This window comes from Myxine glutinosa, chromosome 8 (assembly GCF_964187855.1).
Source record: "Myxine glutinosa chromosome 8, kmMyxGlut1.1, whole genome shotgun sequence".
NCBI classification, from domain to species: Eukaryota; Metazoa; Chordata; class Myxini; order Myxiniformes; family Myxinidae; genus Myxine; species Myxine glutinosa.
Window position 1 is genome coordinate 103485887 of NC_136268.1, and position 18800 is coordinate 103504686.

The 18800-nt window shown below is 45.5% G+C and overlaps 1 protein-coding gene across 1 annotated transcript; it reads left to right on the forward strand.

Annotated features, from left to right (window-relative positions):
- Window positions 1-5787: 5787 nt before the first annotated feature.
- RPL28 (ribosomal protein L28) lies at window positions 5788-14906 on the forward strand (the record flags this gene model as incomplete). The annotated part of the gene is given in 3 exon segments (XM_068100215.1): window positions 5788-5911; window positions 7827-7945; window positions 14747-14906. Coding segments are annotated over 3 exon segments (342 nt in total), but the record flags the coding sequence as incomplete, so codon positions are not given.
- Between the last annotated feature and the right edge of the window lie 3894 nt (window positions 14907-18800).

The following is an 18800-nucleotide window of genomic DNA, read 5'->3' on the forward strand; positions in this document are numbered from 1 at the left end:
CCCCTCAACCATGTAATGTAACCCCTCAACCATCTAATGTAACCCCTCAACCATCTAATGTAACCCCTCAACCATCTAATGTAACCCCTCAACCATCTAATGTAACCCCTCAACCATCTAATATACCCCCCCCCCCCCCACCCAACCATCTAATATATCCCCCCAGCCATCTAATATACCTCCCCCAGCCATCTAATATACCTCCCCCAACCATCTAATATATCCCCCAACCATCTAATATATCCCCCAACCATCTAATATATCCCCCAACCATCTAATATACCCCCAACCATCTAATATACCCCCCAACCATCTAATATACCCTCAACCATCTAATATACCCCTCAACCATCTAATATACCCCTCCCCCACAACCATCTAATATACCCCCCCCCCCAATGATGTAATATACCCCCCATGTAATCTTTGCCTCCCCAAGACCGTGTAATATACCGACCCCAACCATCTGAACTATCCCCCACGGTCCCCCGCCATCTTATCGACGGTGCTTCCTACCCACAGAACTCAAATAGACGTAGAAGAACTATGCAGGCCGCTGTGTGGCCCCTCCGCCGCAACGCGGCAGCCATTTTAGTTAGCGCAAGACACCTCCGCTTTCTGCGTACAGATAGGCCTATTGTTAACACTAGGGCATGCCCGTACTATATATATATCTAAAATTATATCCCCCCCCCCCTCTATTTACATGAAATGGTTTGGTCCATTCGCAAAGCCAAAGCGAACGGCTTGCGAGTACGGTGACAATCCCCCCCCTCTATTTACATGAAATGGTTTGGTCCATTCGCAAAGCCAAAGCGAACGGCTTGCGAGTACGGTGACAATCCCCCCCCTCTATTTACATGAAATGGTTTGGTCCAAAGCGAACGGCTTGCGGGAGTTTGGTAAATAAATCGCCATAGCTCGGTAACTACTTCTCCGATTAATATGAAACCTTGAAAAGGCACATCCTCGGGTCCCCAGCAATATACCTGGCAAGTTTCAAGTATATCGGGACCCGTGGTTGTCGAGAAACAGCGGTCACAGACAAACACACAGACATACACACATACACACACACACACACACAGAGATTACTGGAATTATAGATAGATGAGCAGTGTGAATGTTCAACAAATATCAGCAATATGCCTTCTTGTGCTGCAATAAACTGTACAAATCGACTTGTGAAAGGTTCTGGGAAAACATTCCACAGGTAAGTAATTTATTTTTCTTAATTATGAAGAGTTTACTCGCCAAACTCTAGTTAAACTTTCACGTTATGCACAGATGTAGTTTTTCGTTTATGTAGTCCCATCTGTTAGTTTGTGTGTGTTTGTGTGTGTGTGTGTGTTTGCGGATTTGTCAGTGCATTTTGACTTGAACCAAAGGCCGTGCCTTTGCTTGAACTTAAGGACTCTAGCTAGCTCTTAATCTCTTCTCTCCCAATTTTGTTGAGCCACACACAATTTTGGGCTGTTAGGAGATGCATAAACATGTTCAGTTATCAAGGATCTAGGTTAACATTTGTCGTCTAATTAGACTAATAGGGTTGTATTTTGTAATCGCTTTCTTTATCGTTAGTAATTGTTACTTTGTGGAAAATATTGGTGTGACGCATGAGTGAGTGCAATCTGTGCCCATTTGCCCTAGTTAATCATAATGTAGGGTGAGAGCCAAGATAACATTACGAGTTTAACTGATAAAAGAAATAAAGCTTGATAAAGTATTTCCCTTGCTGTGTGTACAATGTCGCCAAGCAAAAAATATTGGGGGCTAGAGTATGGTCTAGTGATTGAATTTTCGGACACTGTACCGTATATAGAGTGTAGAAAACATGTGGGGGGCAGGCGCGTAGGAAGCAGTTTTGGTTGGGGGGGGGGGGGCAAAGACCCAAGGGGGCTCACAAATTTGTCTTTTCTTTTGAATATAGATTTCCCAAGGATGGTTCAACCCTTCAGAAAGAATGGTTCGTAAAGATGAGGAGGGACAAGTGGACACCCAGCAAGTATGCCAGCCTATGCTCGGATCATTTTGATGCTGAGTGCTTCCTATGGCGTCATCAAGGACAGTGAAGGCAACTCCATCAAGTGGCAGTACATCAAAGAGCTCTATAATGTGCAAGAACACGAAGGCCTACGCTTGGGCAATAAACTGAAAAATGCCCATATGGAGTGGCAAAAACAAAAAATGAAGGTGAACTTGGCGGCCCAGACGCTAAGTACGAGTGTTGCAGATGCCATCGAGTTCTTAAGAGATCAAGGCCTTCCACAATTTAAGGGATGTGAAGCTACAGTGAAATTCATACGCAGAATAGACATTTTGTTTGATGTCTTGAACTCCCGCAACCCAATAGCTCGTGGTTTTAAAGGACCACTTAGGCAGTCCAATCACCATCTTTGGCAACCGTTCTTGTCCGATGCATATGATTACATTGCCAACCTAACAGATGCAGGCGGCAGGAAAATGCTTTCCACTCCACGGAAAACCCTGATCATTGGGTTTTTAGCTGGCATCAGGAGTGTCCAGAACATGTATGAGAAGTTAGTTGCAGCGGATCAACCCAGACTCAAATATCTGCTCACCTACAAGATGAGTCAGGATCATCTTGAACTTTTCTTCTGTGCTATGCGGTCATCCTTAGGGAGGAATAACAATCCAACCGCCAGAGAATTCTCAACATCGTACAGGAAGATGCTCGTCCGGCATGAAACTGAAGGCGTCAATGGAAACTGCCTAGCACAAGACAAGACAAGCATACTTAATGTTTCCAGTGCAATAACAACAGCTGCTGATGTTAACAATGATGATGACATGCTTCTGATGAGGAAGTATGACTTGACTTTGAGGAGCCCAGCAATGACAGATCATGATTATGCGGATGTGCCGAATGTTTCTACACTTTCAGAGTACAAGAACTCCGTGATAGGTTATGTTGCTGGATATGTTGTGAAGATGACTGAAAAACATCTCTCTTGCGAAGAGTGTATTGCTTCGTTAACCACTGGAGAAGTGATGGTCAGCAGCTTGCTGGAAAAGAAGAACAGAGGTGGTCTAGTGAGGCCTTCTCCAGACGTGGTGAAAGTCTGTAAAACAACAGAGAGGTGTTTCCAGAGGATGCTAAGTGTGACTGGAGGTGAACTCCCTCAAGCGTCTCGTCTTACTCAGGCCATTTCATCTGCTGTTCTTGCCGAAGTGAATTGCCACACCATTTTTGGTTCCCTGTCCGATCATATGTTTGATTGCGAGGCAGATAAGAATCATGTGTACATTCTCATAAAGCGTATTGCTTCATCGTACGTCAAGATCCGAATGCATCATCTTGCCCGATTGAAGAATGAGAAGTTGAGTGGACCATTTGTAAGAAAACAATTATCAAAATTAATCTTGTTCAAACACCAGTGAGCTTTTATACAGAGATTTCTTCGGATGGCTTGTGAAAATGACATTCACATGTTGTAATGGCATCATTATTGTTTGTAACACAAGTACTGAATACTCCAGTACAATATACTTCACTGTGCAAACATTTTGAACTGTTAACTTTGCCCAATACAATCTTGCATAGGTCAATTATTTTCCTCAGTCGAGCATTTTTACCTGTTTATGGAAAATGTTAGTTCTTTGATGCCAAATTGCTCCCGATATTGTCAAATCAATTTTGTTTTTCCGAGAGACTTGACTTGGGCAAAATTACTTGTACTAGCATTTATCATATGTTTTTAATGCTTTTTCTACGGGAAATATATATATCTGTATTGTATTTTGACTGAATGGAAATATTGGAAAATACATTACTAGAAAACTAAGAAAAATATTCATGTTTGTTCTTGTGTTTTAACGTGCATATTAAATTGCATTCATCATTATAGATTCATAGAATAGATTTAAAGAATTAACAAATAGTAGAAAGAGAGAGGGAGAGAGCATATAGTAGAGAGAGAGAGAGAGAAAGAGAGAGAGAAAGAGAGAGAGAGTGTGTGTGTGGGGGGGGGGGGGGGGGGGGGGAGGGAGGGGGAGGAAGGGAAGATGTAAAAACATGACCAGAAGGGGAAGATAGTAGAGTGAGAGAAGGGAACAGGAATGAGGGGGAGGAGGGGGGGGGGGGTAGTGGAGAGCAAAAAAAGTCAAGTTCTGTGATGGAGAAACTATCATACTGAGAATTGGCATGCGAAGGGAGTGGAAAGGGGGAGAGAGAGAGAGAGAGAGAGAGAGGGGGGGGGGGGGGGTTGTGTGTTTGTTTTTAGAGCTGGAGAGACAATTATGTTGAGAACTGGAAAATAATAGAGGAAGAGAGGAGCAGGAAAGAGAAGGAGGGAGAGAGTGGTAAAAAGTACATGAGAAAGGAGCAATAGGCAGAAAGAGAGGGAGAGGGGGTACAAGAACCAGCAAATAGTAAGGAGTGAGAGATTAGCAGCTAGAGATGAAATGGAAAACTACCGGGGAATTCGGATAAACTATGTCAAGATGCCAGGAAAATGCTTCGACAGAGATTTAAATTATGAATATAATTCATAAAATAGTGTTTAAAAGCAACACAACACCGTCCAATATAAAAATTCACGTCCACTCATCCACTTCCACTAGGCCTAGCTAGCGCACACGTTCGCCTATTCAGTTCTTGCGCTAACTAAAATGGCGGCGTGAGCGCGCGAGCGGGGCCACCGCTGTGTGTGTGTCGTGAACGGGCATAGTTCTTCTACGTCTATTTGAGTTCTGTGTTCCTACCCCACCATATTCAATCTAATCCCCGCCATCTAACCTCACCCCCTTTCACTCCCCCCTTCCATCCAATCTGCCTCCAGCTATCTAATCCCCCCCCCCTCCCTCAAACCATCTAATATAGCCCTCCCCCCACTGCCCACCACGAGCTAGTATACCCTCCCTACCATCTTATATCGACTTTTCCCCCAACTTCTAATCTACCACCCCCAACCTTTCCCCAATCTACCACCCCCACAATCTTATCTCTACTCCTCTCTCCATCATCTTATCTATCCCCTCCCTCTCCTCTCTATCCCATCCCCTCTGTTCCTTCTCTCCACCCTGTCCCCTCCCCTCCTCTCTCGCCTCTGTCCCCACCCATCTGTTCCCCCGCTTCTCTCTCCTCGCTGTCCCCTCCCCTCTTTTTCTTCCACTCTTTTTCTTCCACTCCTCTCTTTCTTCCACTCCACTCCCATCTCTTTCCTCTCTGGCCCATCCTCTCTCGCTCTCTCTTCTGTCCCCACCCATCTGTCCCCTCCGCTTCTCTCCCCTCGCTGTCCCCTCCTCTCGCTGTCCCCTCCCCCTGCTGTCCCCTCCCCTCGCTGTCCCCTCCCCTCGCTGTCCCCTCCCCTCGCTGTCCCCTCCCCTCGCTGTCCCCTCCCCTCACTGTCCCCTCCCCTCGCTGTCCCCTCCCCTCGCTGTCCTCTCCCTATCTGCCCTCATCTCTCCTGCCTTTCCTCGCTATCCTCTCCCTCTCCTCTGTCTCCTCCCCACTCTCTATACTCTCTGTCCTCACCCCTCCCATCCTCTATTTCCCCTTCACTCCTCTCTGTACTGTCCCCTCTATCTCCACTCTGTCCCCTCTCCTATCTCTCCTCTCTTTTCACTCCCACCCTTCCTCTCTCACACTCCCCTCTCTGCCTCCTCTCTCTCTTTTCTATCCCCTCCCCTCTCTGTCGCCTATCTGCTCTGCTCCCTGTTTCTTGAGAATGGTTACAATCCTGGATGGGTCACCACTCCGACTAGTCTAGATGATTTATCAAATGGTAAACGTTCTCCTTTCTCTGCCTTTGTGCTGTCCTCCAGGAGCCAAATAATCTGAAGCAGCGACATTCCTTCAGATACAATGGGCGTATTCACACTAAGTCCATCGGAGTCGAGCCCGGGCCGGACAACAAAGGCATTGTCCTTGTTATCAAGAAGAAACGTGGTGAGTGGTGCTGGTCACATGAGAGGGTCATAAATAGGTGTTTGGTACTTCATGGTCTCCTACTGTCTTCCTGGTCTTTAGCCTTTAATGACAAAAATAGCATTTAATTTGTAGGATTGATGCAGATGTACAATTACATTTTAGTATTAAGTGAATAGTTTAAGGACGCCTTTAAAAGAGAGACTGTGTAGCCGGAAGACAACCCTTGACTACTGTGAACCTGCGCATCAGTTTGTAAAAAGTGAAACATTGCAGAAAGGATATGGACTGTTTGGCCTTGGTTATCTTCTATTGTCTGCATTGTCAAGTTCTACCAGACTTGGTGGCATAATGGTTAGAGCGTGTCCCTGTGTCTGGGTGGTCGGTCGTTCAAACCCTGGCCGAGTCGGAGCAAAGATTTTGAAAATGGTACGTACCTCTTGGGAAATATACTGTTACGTTTATGGAGGTAGATGAAAGAATCTCATAGTAAAGGTTGGACTGTATAATTGTAGCATGGACTGTGGACGTGTAGGAGAAATCTCGATGTACTGAAGTAGGGAAACTAGCTTAAGATTGTTTGTGTCTTCACACGAGGGGTGAAGCAGTGGTAATTAGTTATGGATTAAGGTTAGTTTTCCCCAGTATGTGATTTTTTCCTTCTGTCGTTTTCCCTAAAGTTTTACATTTACCAAGGCCGGCTATGAAAACCCCCATTAAACAACATTTACAACCAGCGCCGGCCCTATGAACACTCACGGCAACTAAGCTCCATCCACATGAACACCATAGGCAAAAGGCCCCGCCCAGTAGAGGTGGAGGATCAGTGAGCGGAGAAGAAGGCCAGCAGACCACGCCCCGCAGGACGCGATTGGTTCTCACTCGGGAGGAAGAGGGGTGCGCTTATTCTGCTGGGTCTGACAAGAAGCTGGCCATTTTGGTGCTGAGTTAAGTTTGCGCGCTTTTGGAGGGTTAGTGGAGCTTTTGTTGCGTCGGCAGCATTTATAAAGATGTTTTGGCTGTGGTGCTCTTTGGGGGAGTTGGAGGCCGCGTTATGCTCGCACCATGCAGTGGAACCTGAAAGAGGACGGTTTACACTGCTCGCCCAAGGCTATGGGCGCCTTCGAGACACGCGGGCTTTTCGTCGACGGCTATGGGCGCCTTCAAGACACGCGGGCTTTTCGTCGGCGTTCGCTATCTTGTGTGCTGCCTGAGCCTCGTCACCACCACTGTCCTCAAAAAGGGCCAAAGTATTACAAAGGCCAAAGTAATAAGGTAACTCACTGTGCTCCACTTGAGGCCAAAGCTGAGTGCCGGACGGCCAAAAAGGGATTTCATTTTCTTTCATCTGTCCCCTTGCCTGTTTTTGAGTCTGTGGGTGGAGGTACTTCAGATATGAATTTTTATTTACCTCAACATTTATTTTGGTATTTCTGTCCTGCATTTATTTTTGTTAAATTATTTGTTGAATTTACCGTCGTGTTTACTTATTTGTGGTTTCGGAATAAACCCGTGAAATCCGTTCAGGTAAACGCTTCGCCTCCCTTCATTCGCGACAAAAGTACCGCCATTTTTTGAGGTGCCGCCTCGGGAGTAAAACTGTCTCGGTTATCCGTCATCCAGCAGTCTTAACCACTGGTGTCTGGACAATGCCTTCACTGTCCAAGATGTATCCATGTAAAGTTCAAAAACTATTTCCTGGGTACAAAGCTTACTGTGATGGGTCTGGGGTCTCATTCAATCCTGTTCCGTAAAGCAACATATCCTGAATTTTTTGCCCTGAAAGCCACCTCTCTGCTCACCCTTTGTGCTCTGGGTTTTGACAACTTGTGATTGTGTAGCGGTTTGACTCGTAACCACAATTTATAGATAATGGCTTGACATTAACTTGTGTCTTTCTTTGACTCCCTCCTCCCACATCCACTGTCTATTCCAGGCCAGCGCAAGCCAGCGACATCCTACACCCGCACGATCATAAACAAACATCCCCGCACCACGCTCGCCTCTGTGCGGAACACCATCAGAATGGACCACTACCGCAAAGACCTGCGCATGGTGCGTATGCATGAAGCAAACGGTGGTTTCGCACTGTAAAAGTCGGTGTCGGGAAGGTGTGCCAATAGTTGGCTTCCATGTGGTACGTGCTCCTCCCCGACCCCCTGGTCACGGTGTACCTCCGAGCCCTGAGAGGAGTCAAGGCAGAAAAGTGTGTTATCCTGTGTCAAAAATCAATGGTGAAACCACACCAATTGTTACCAACAAACAAATATTGTATTAAAAATCACACAAGAATAACAATACAACAATAATTGCAATCAAAAGTACAATCAATGTATATCTTATGATGGTACCATCAGATAAGGTAACTCACTGTGCTCCAAGTGAGTGAAAAAAGAACATTCCCCAATGTCTCTATATTCCCGTCTTCAAGCTCAAAGTTGATCCCCTCCAGCGATCGTCAGAGCAATGTCGAATCGAAACCAGAATCCCGTTCAGATGACGGGCCCAGTCACGCCGCCAAAACTGCACAAAGGCGTACGCGGCCAAAGCAGCGCAAAGAGTCACGCGGCCCAAAGCTGCGTAAAAGCGCACTCAAGGCGACTGGGAAATCGCACCCTCTGGTATGGATGTTTTACAGCTCCAAATCGGCGAACCTCAGGTTTGCCTTCAAAATCCGCGTGGCACACACACATCCCAGATAGACGTCTGAATGGTGAAAACGGCTGACGCGAAGCAAAGACCTTTCCCGATGAGCAAAGCGCGCGAGTCAAAATGGCCGATGGCTCGTTCTCGAGACGCAACGACCCGACGATGATTCCTCGGAATCCAACGCCAAACCTGACACGCAGGTTGATCAGTCACAGTGATAACAACTCAATCGCAGGAATCCCTTTTCCCAGGAAACCCAAAGTTCACTCGTGACTCTTGCTCGACAACGTTCGATCCAGACCGCAAAGCAACCAGCTTCTTGTCCGACTTTACTTCGCTCCACCTTTTTTCTCTCCTCCTCTTCTTTGTCTTCCGGTTCCTGCTTCATTTTAAACCTTAACCTTTTATCTTTTGAAAACAGTTCATGGACAATATACCTTTTGAAAACAATAATAGTACATGGGATCAGAAATATTTACAGTGGATGCAAAACCACAACAATGGAAGTGACGAATCCGTAACACTTCCCCCCCTCAAGAAAGAAAGTTTGAACATAGTGAAAACTTTCTTTGCAGGCCAAAAACATTTTTTGGAATGAAAGTTAAGGGGTTGTGACCAAAAATTCAAAACAAAGCAAATCTATAGCACTTTTTTAAGGATGCCGAGCTGAGAGCCAGGTTTCTTGGTGGTTGGGTGGTGAGGCCTGGAAGTATTCACTACATGGACACCTTTAGGAACGTGGAGTTCACGGTTAATCCGTGTAGGAATCTTGGCTCGGCTGCTCCGCAGCATTCAGTGCTTCAAACTCTTCCTAACTTTCATAATATTCACGGTTGGAGCGCTTGTCGCTGTAGTCACGTGAATAGCGGTCTCCTTCTCGGCCACTAACTACCCTGATAATCATCCCTTCGGAAGCTGCTGTAACTCTGGGAGCCTCCATAGTAATCTCAACTGCGGCCACCACCAAAATTATTACTTCCACCCCGGGAGCCATAGCCACCCCTGAAACTACCTCCACGTTTTCCTCCTCTGTAGCCCCCTTGACGCCCATGGCCTGTCTTATCTACTATTAAGGTCCGGCCATTCAAATCCTTTTCTGCATCTTTGGCATCCTTTGTGTTTTCAAACGTGACAAAGCCAAACGCTCTTGACTTTTGCGTCTCCCTGTCTTTTATCAGCCGTACTTCCAAGAGTGGTCCATATTGGCCGAAGACAGAGTCCAGAACAACTTCCCTTGTTTTGAAGTTCAGTCCACCTACAAAGAGCTTGCCAACATTGCCTCCATCCATGACTTGTGTGTGCTGACGCTTAGTTTCAGGGTACTTGACAAGACGTGCCTGTGCAAAGCGTGACGTCAGTACCTTCCTCTTCTCTTCAGAGCGCTTCCTACCCATAGCACGAGTCGCGGTACAGGATGGAAAGATACCCGGAATCTCCTGCTCTACCTGTGCAGTTATTTTTCATACTAGGCTTTTCAACAAACATCGGGTTACCAGAAACTTGACCACCGGCCAAATCATTCCCGATAACAAAAGATATTCCCTCTACAGGTGGAGTGGCTTGTAACCCTACGGTGACCGGTCCTGACACCAAATCAGACTTTAAATGGATGACATGAAGTGGAGCTTTAACACAGCCACCAACCCCCTGTAAAAGAACACTCACACCAGTTGCCATCTTTTCTGACAATGGCAAAATGCCTTCCAGCATTAAAGATTGATGTGCTCCTGTGTCCCTCAATACCCTAACAGGTCTCTGGTTAGTCCAGTCTCCATCCATTGACACAAACCTCTCTGAAATAAGAGGTTTGTAACCCTCTTGAGCAAGGTCATTCTGTGATGCCGTAACTTTGTCATGGGAACCTTCACAAGGCACTGTCCTCCAAGGACGATTTCTCGCATTTGCCAATGCATTCGGAGTTGTACTAATCTGACTCCGCTCCTGATTTTTCCTTTCCAGGGCATAACATTGGGACATCAAGTGTCCAGGTTTCTTGCAAAAAGCGCAAGTAGGCCCGGAGGAAAAACTTGTGGTCTGCCTCGAGCCCCCCGGAGGATCGGTCTGTCTTCGAACTGTCGTCTTCTGATCCCTAAAAGTCGTGGCATCAGATTTGTACTCAGTCATCTCTAGGTCGCCCCCATGAATCTTCGTTCTCCGCACCGGATGTACCATAACTCCCCTGGCGAACTCTCGGCGGGAAGTTAGGTTTGTGGAACCCCATCCTGTGTGTCAAGGCATAGTCATCTGCCACGGTTGCTGCCTCATACAACTCTGGTACCTTCTTTTCCTCGAGATGTACTTTAATGTCCTCGTGGACACACTGTTTGAATTCCTCCACCAAGATCAATTGTCGCAACAGGTTGAAATCTTTCCCAATCCCCTTCGAATCACACCACCGATCAAACATGGTTTCCTTCATTCTGGCAAACTCCACATGGGTCTCACTCTCCCTCTTCCTGGCATTCCGACATTTTTGCCGGTTAGCTTCAGGGACCAATTCATAGGCTTTGAGAATGGCTTTCTTCACTTCCTCATAATCTGTACATTTGTCAATCGGTAAAGCCGAAAATATATCTTGAGCTTTACCCACCAGAACACTTTGCACCAACATAGTCCAGGACCCCACAGGCCATTTTAGCATTTGAGCCACTTTCTCAAAGTGTAAAAAAAACTTGGCTACCTCCTTTTCATTGAAGGGTGGAACCAGCCTCACATGTCTACCAACATCCCAAGTGTTCTGACTAGTTGTCGAACTAGCCGGCATGGATGCTACCTCTCCCCGTTCTCTCATTAATTCCAGTTCCTCGAGTTTAATTTCCCTCTGACACTCCATGTCACGTTCCTTTAACTCCCTTTCGGCTCTTCTTTCCTCTGCTCGTTTCTCCTCGAGTTCTCGTTCCTGTTCTACTCTTTTTTCCGCGAGTTCTCTTTCAGCTCTCCTTTCCTCTATTATTCTTCTCCTCGAGTTCACTTGCAGCTCTCCTTTCCTCTGCTCTTTCCCCTGCTCGTCTTTCTTCTGCTTTCCTTTCCTCTGCTTTTAACCTTTCCTGGCTCTGCAGTTGCATCTCCATTTTCCGGAGCTCCACATTTTCTTTTTCTTCTGGTAAGCAATCCAAGGCTACCTCTGTCCATGTGCCCTGTCCCACCAGAGATTCTATCACCAATGTCTGCATCTCTGCTTTCTTCATATTAACTCGGACCTCCAAGTTAAAATGTCTGGTCAATATCAAGAGTTCCAATTTTTTTTAACGCTTGGAACTGTGCCTCACTAGGGAATGCCCCAAACTGTTCTGCGTCAAACACCATGGTGACCATCAGTTAACACCTGTTAACCTTCACACAAATTTTTTTTATTTGGGAATGTTAGGAAAAAATTCCAGATTTGGGAATGTTGGGAATGTTAGGGAATTCTATCCCGGACGAATGTTATCAGGGAATTTGCTCCCGGACGTGTTATTAGGGAATTTAATCCTGGACGAAGACCCAATTTCGAGCCCCCGAGTCAATTGGACGAGCCCCCAATTTCTGTTACGTGCTCCTCCCCGACCCCCTGGTCACGGTGTACCTCCGAGCCCTGAGAGGAGTCAAGGCAGAAAAGTGTGTTATCCTGTGTCAAAACAATGGTGAAACCACACCAATTGTTACCAACAAACAAATATTGTATAAAAAATCACACAAGAATAACAATACAACAATAATTGCAATCAAAAGTACAATCAATGTATATCTTATGATGGTACCATCAGCTAGTATAAGGTAACTCACTGTGCTCCAAGTGAGTGAAAAAAGAACAGTCCTCAATGTCTATATTCCCGTCTTCAACCTCAAAGTTGATCCCCTCCAGCGATCGTCAGAGCAATGTCGAATCGAAACCAGAATCCCGTTCAGATGACGGGCCCAGTCACGCCGCCAAAACTGCACAAAGGCGTACGCGGCCAAGGCAGCGCAGAGAGTCACGCGGCCCAAAGCTGCGTAAAAGCGCACTCAAGGCGACTGGGAAATCACACCCTCTGGTATGGATGTTTTACAGCTCCAAATCGGCGAACCTCAGGTTTGCCTTCAAAATCCGCGTGGCACACACACATCCCAGATAGATGTCTGAATGGTGAAAACGGCTGACGCGAAGCAAAGACCTTTCGCGATGAGCAAAGCGCGCGAGTCAAAATGGCTGACGGCTCGTTCTCGAGACGCAACGACCCGACGATGATTCCTCGGAATCTAACGCCAAACCTGACACTCAGGTTGATCAGTCACAGCGATAACAACTCAATCGCAGGAATCCCTTTCCCCAGGAAACCCAAAGTTCACTCGTGACTCTTGCTCGACAACGTTCGATCCAGACCGCAAAGCAACCAGCTTCTTGTCCGACTTTACTTCGCTCCGCCTTTTTTCTCTCCTCCTCTTCTTCGTCTGCCGGTTCCTGTTTCATCTAAAACCTTAACCTTTTTGTCTTTTGAAAACAGTTCATGGACAATATACCTTTTGAAAACAATAATAGTACATGGGATCAGAAATATTTACAGTGGATGCAAAACCACAACAACGGAAGTGACGAATCCGTAACACATGATGGACGCATTATGAATAGTGGAAAATATGGTGCATCTGCAAGTCAACGTTCTGGTGTTTTTTGCTTGATATGATTACGAATCGATTCGATTTTGGTGAAGATCTGAATATGGATTCGGATAAGATGATTACTTAATGTTTAAGTGATTCTTCACCATTGACATATCGGACGAGAAGCGATAATTGACATATTTAAAAAATGTTATTGAGTTATTACTAAACTTGGTGAACGAGTTGGTTAGGTGACAAGAATAAGCCGATTAGATTTTGGTTCAGGTCCGAATCCAGATCCGGCCTATCAGTGGGATACAAAACAAGCTGTTCAGCCTGGCAGAGGTATGCGCTCTACCGAGTGCCATTCTGGTTGATTTCGTTTTTTACAATTTCAACAACACCGATTTAAAAAAAACAAAAACTCATTCAATGAAAGAAACCAAGTTGTTTTTGAAATGGAGGAGTTGTTATTTCGCAGAAAAAAAGACTACATAGGCATCAAAACAATTTCTTGTGAATGAAACGACCTCCAAAGACGTAACGTTGCAGGAACAATATTGAACTTTCTAACCGAGAATAATTTCTGTCATTCGTATTTGGTTGGACCTCCTTTTTCCTTGAAATCTGACAGCTTGGTCCATCCTGGGCATGGCCGAGGGGCGATTAACTAACATCCTGGATCCATATCCACATCAAAAGGATCTGTATTTCAATCGTGGTTCTTGGCATCTTTCCACTAATCTTGGACCCAAAAAGATCCAACACTTCCCAATTGATGACATGCTCTATCTTGATGGCATGCTTGGACACTATCAATGCTCTTTCTAGGCCTAGGGGGTGTGCAAGCCAGCATCGTGTAGGTAGTCTTTCACGTTTGTTGGGTGAATGTGCATCAATGAAGTCGAAAATGTGTTTTTGTGACACAAATAGCATGATATGACACAAAAACTTTTTAACTTATTGAAATCGACCTTGGAGCACGAACCATTTTGGCAAGGAGTGCGATAGAGTGTGAAAATACCGTTTTTGGCACCTCCAAAGTGATTCCTGATTTGAGACTTTCATGGATGCCTCAGGATATTGAGGTAGTCCTGAGCTTTCACAGTGCTGGGAAAAAAGAAAAATGAAGTGACCAAAATGATGAGTGGAAATGCATTCCCACACCATTTGGCCTGACATATCGGACAGTACCCCCTCTTGCAATTAGGGTGGCATTCTTCAGTATCGCCAATAGAAATGGAGACCCATGTCCACAAGTTCATTCTTTCTTGACAGTATGGCTGCTTGCAGTTACCCCAGAGTGGTCATCCCAGACCTGCTTAAGATTGGATGAATATGGAAGAGTCAGCGAACTGGCACTCCAAAATCTTACTACCTCATGCTTCTTTGTCCACGGATGTGTTTGAGTTGTGAATACATAGAGAATGCCACAGAAGGCCAAATTTGTTCAAGTGCAAGGAAAGGTCAGATAAACATTGCATTTGACTGTGTGATTTACCGGATGACTCGAGGCTGCCAAGGCCTATTTGAAATGTCTGCTAACTACGTCCTGGTTGTCCATGTATGCTAACACTTGATGCACGGTGCCAATGAGATGGTGTTATCGTTTCTGATTGTACTGTTTTGCTTTCTGCCTATCTTCAGGCCGCCCTGCGTCGTGTCAGTGCCATCCTGCGGAGCCAAAAGCGCAATGTGGTCGTGAAGAAGAAGAGTCGACGTACTCGCACCCCAAAAACTAACTAGATCCTGTCCACACCTTGCCGGCTCACTGACGTGGCTTTGTTCAATAAACCAACCAAATGATGCTGGTGTTGTTTCCTGAATTGTTAATTTCCTGCTTGTTTCCTGGAGACTGACATTTGTGGAGCTTTGAAAGGAAACTGTGTCTGATTGGAAAGTGCTTGTAGTGCTGAAACCTTTGCGTACTCACCCTTACTCATTCGAATAATGTGAAACTGCTGGTTTGATCCTTTTAGGGGGTTTATTGATATTCAGGCCCATTGATATGGGAAACATTTTTTAAGCCAAACACCGAATCCAAATACAATCGCATTTCCTATTTTTTGGATTTCTAAAATTCCCTTTAAAAAAAATCAATGCGTCACCTTTGTGTTCCTTCGACCTGGCAGTTGTTTGCCCTATGGATGAAACAAACAGTTTGGACGTTGATTGAGGCATGCTAACCACAGTGGGAAGCGAGGAGAAGCTGATGTTTTGGGCGTTAACCCTTCGTCTGAGCAAAAGAGGTAGTAAAGCTTGAAAGTCTTTTTACTCTGACGAATGGTTAACGTCCGAAGCATCAGCCTTCCCTTGCTCCCCACGACGGTTACCATACTTCGATCAGCCTCCTGTTGATCCCTTCCATTGTGCTACCTGTCCACCAACTGAGATCGCCAAAAGCCACCACAAACTGTTTGTAGTCTTAAAGGGTGCTCATGGAACAAGGTAATTCGAGATTTGAACGGACGGAAACGGACATGGTGCAGGCCACCCTGTCCTGCTAATGCGTGATATTCTTCATATCAGATCTTTATGGAGTTCTTGATTGGCTGTGAAATGTCACGTGCTATTTTGGGTCTCACTGGGATCAAAATGGAATGTTTATTTTTAGCCGCGTCGCAGACGCTGCTAATAGAGTGCCCTCTGCTGTTGTTGTTGTTCTTTTTGTTCTTCTTGTTCTTCTTGTTCTTCTTGTTCTTGCAGAGAAGACAAAACCTCAAAGCTCCACCCATTCTGGGAACCATAGCTCCACCCATTTTGGGAGAGGCTTCATATAAACAAATATCCACCATTTTATTAACTCGCATAGCTTTGAGGCCTGTTTTGTAGGCCCGTGGTGTCTTCCTCTCTCACACAGTTTTATTTCAAATCAAATTCGATATATCATTCCATTTTTCACAGTCGCTAACATAGTTTTAGACTCGGTTGAAAAAAAACGGGAAGAAAATCCGATGAAAGTTGCCCTTTATAGAACGAAATGAATTCTCAAAGGCCTGTAACTTCAAGTCCATTGAGATATATTTTGTTTAAATCGCGGCATGGTCAGTCATACACCGCCCGAAATAACAGACGGGAAAATGCCGAGATATATTAAAAATTCGTCCATTTGATGACAATCGTCACGATGAAATATTTAATTTATACGTCGTCACAATAATGTGGAGAGAGGAGCATAGCTTCGTTCACGTGTTGCTACACACGAGAAATTGCCGAGATATATTTTTTTACAATCACGGCATGGTCAGTCATACACCGCCTGAAATAACAGACGGGAAAATGCCGAGATATATTAAAAATTCGTCCATTTGATGACAATCATCACGATGAAATATTTAATTTATACGTCGTCACAATAATGTGGAGAGAGGAGCATAGCTTCGTTCACGTGTCGCCACACACGGGAAATTGCCGAGATATATTTTTTTTAAATCGCGGCATGGTCAGTCATACACCGCCTGAAATAACAGACGGGAAAATGCTGAGATATATTAAAAATTCGTCGCCACACACGGGAAATTGCCGAGATATATTTTCACTTTGCACAAAAATAACGTCAAGTAATCGAATCAATAGGAATGTCCTGTGCCTATAACATCGACGTTATAGGCACAGCTGCATCTAGGCATTGTGTAACATCGACGCGGCTTTTGTTTTAATTAAAACTTTTTGTACTTGTCTCTTATAAAACGTGGTTGGTTGGTTTCAGCAGGTAGGTAGGTGAAAGGAAATGTGTAATTCAAGATATTGTAAATACTTTATTTCCTTTTGAGGTGTGGGGTGTGGGGGGGACTTTATAATGAATAGTTTAATGGAGGCCTGTCATTGTATTTCCAAAACAATTTCTAACTTGTTTTGGGGAATAATTTGAAGCCCAAATTATTATTATTATTGGTAGGAAGGAAAGCAAATTTAGGCAAGTATCCACTGGTCGAGTGAACATCATTAGTCGGTGTGGCCATCGTCGTCGCCGCCTGGGCTGTGTCGAATGCTCTGTCCGTGCGTTAAGAGACCATAAGCCCGTAGAAATGCCTTCAGATCGGCCGCACTTGGATTCATGCAACTCGATTCTGATTCCACGACTTCCTTGAAGCTGCCTGACCCAGAGATCCACAGCAGGAAGACGAAGTTTGGTCCGAGACTCAGACGGCTCCTCGTGTCGTTCATGCGGTGCTGGCAATACCGCTTTAGTGTATTCTCCTGGCCCTCACACAGCAGCACAGACTCGTGTAGCGTCAACTACGGATTTTACGTTGGGAATGTTTTCCTCGAGGAATTTGGTCCACATTTTGGTTTGGGGTCTACGAGGACTTTGGGTCATTGCCATAAATGCTGGCTTTTTGGTCTTTGGTTAATGACTTTCCCTGTTATGTTGAGCTGGTGGGTTTTGGACATTAGGGTGCTCCTTAAACCATAAACTCACCTGGCTGGCCTTGTGAAAGACCACACTGTACATTGCACAATAAAAAAAAAGCAGGAAAGGTCCATAACCTTATGAGATTATCAAAATAAACCTATAGACGCTAAAAAGAAACTGATTAGTGTTACCTTTTTTTTTTTTTTTTTTTTGGTGGATACAGAGTCGAGGCTCGTGAAAGCTAACATTTATCAAACAAGCAAACTATATAAAAAGGGGAAGCGGTCGACAAGAAGGGGAGGAAGCACACAAACAACATTTGAGAGCAGGGACATCGGGAGATGTGTGGGAGGGAGAGGGCCTGGGGGGAGGGAGGGGGCAGGATAGGTATAAAACGCAAGGACACCAAGGACTTCCAGGAAAGAAGTCGGCACCTCAAAAAGTGGATTTGGCATGAAATTAGCGGGGGTAGAAAAGATCAAGGTTTTGGATTGGGGAAGATAAGAGATGGTGGTGAACAGCCGTTTTAAAGACCTGGAGGGAGGAGTGGGATTGAAGAGAGTGAGGGAGTTTGTTCCAGAGGCGGGAGAAAAGAGGAATGAAGGAGTGAAGGTGAGCAGAGAGTCTTGATTTTGGCAGTTTAACCATAAGAGGGTTGCAGGCAGATCTTGTGTGACCTGTAGGAATATTTGGGGGACAGAGCCCAGAGAGAGCTGGGGGAGCAAGGCCGGAGAGGAGTCGGTAGAAGACAGAAAGACCACCAACTTGCCTGAGGTGAGTAAGTGAAAGGCCCTCGGAGATAGCGTCATCGCGGGAGATTCCAATGATTCTGAATGCTTTGGTTTCAACAGCGTGAAGACGAGCTAGGTGTGAGGCAGGAGCACCAGCCCAGAGGGGAGAGCAGTACTCCATTGAGCTGTGGATGAAAGCCTTGTATGTGTTGAGCACAGGTGTGCCAAGGAAGGACCGCACGACGGAGGATGCCCAGTCGGCGACTGGCTTTGGAGGCCAGCTTGGAAATGTGGTTTTCCCAGGAAAGATCATGGCAGATAGTGAGACCCAAAAGCTTGAGTGACAGAACTTCTTGGAGAGGATTATTCAGAAAGTAGATGGGAGGGTTGTCCAGTCGGTTTTTTCGGAGAGACATCGTAAGAGTGTGAGATTTGTCAGGATTGAAAGACATGTTCCACTTGTTTGCCCAGTCTGTGATTTTGTCCAGGTCTGCAGAGAGTGAGGAGGCTGCAGACTGCCGATCTGAGGGATGAGGAATGGAGTGGCAGAGAGTGGAGTCATCAGCAAAGAGATAGAGAGGATTTTCAAGAGAGTCAGAGAGATCATTGATGA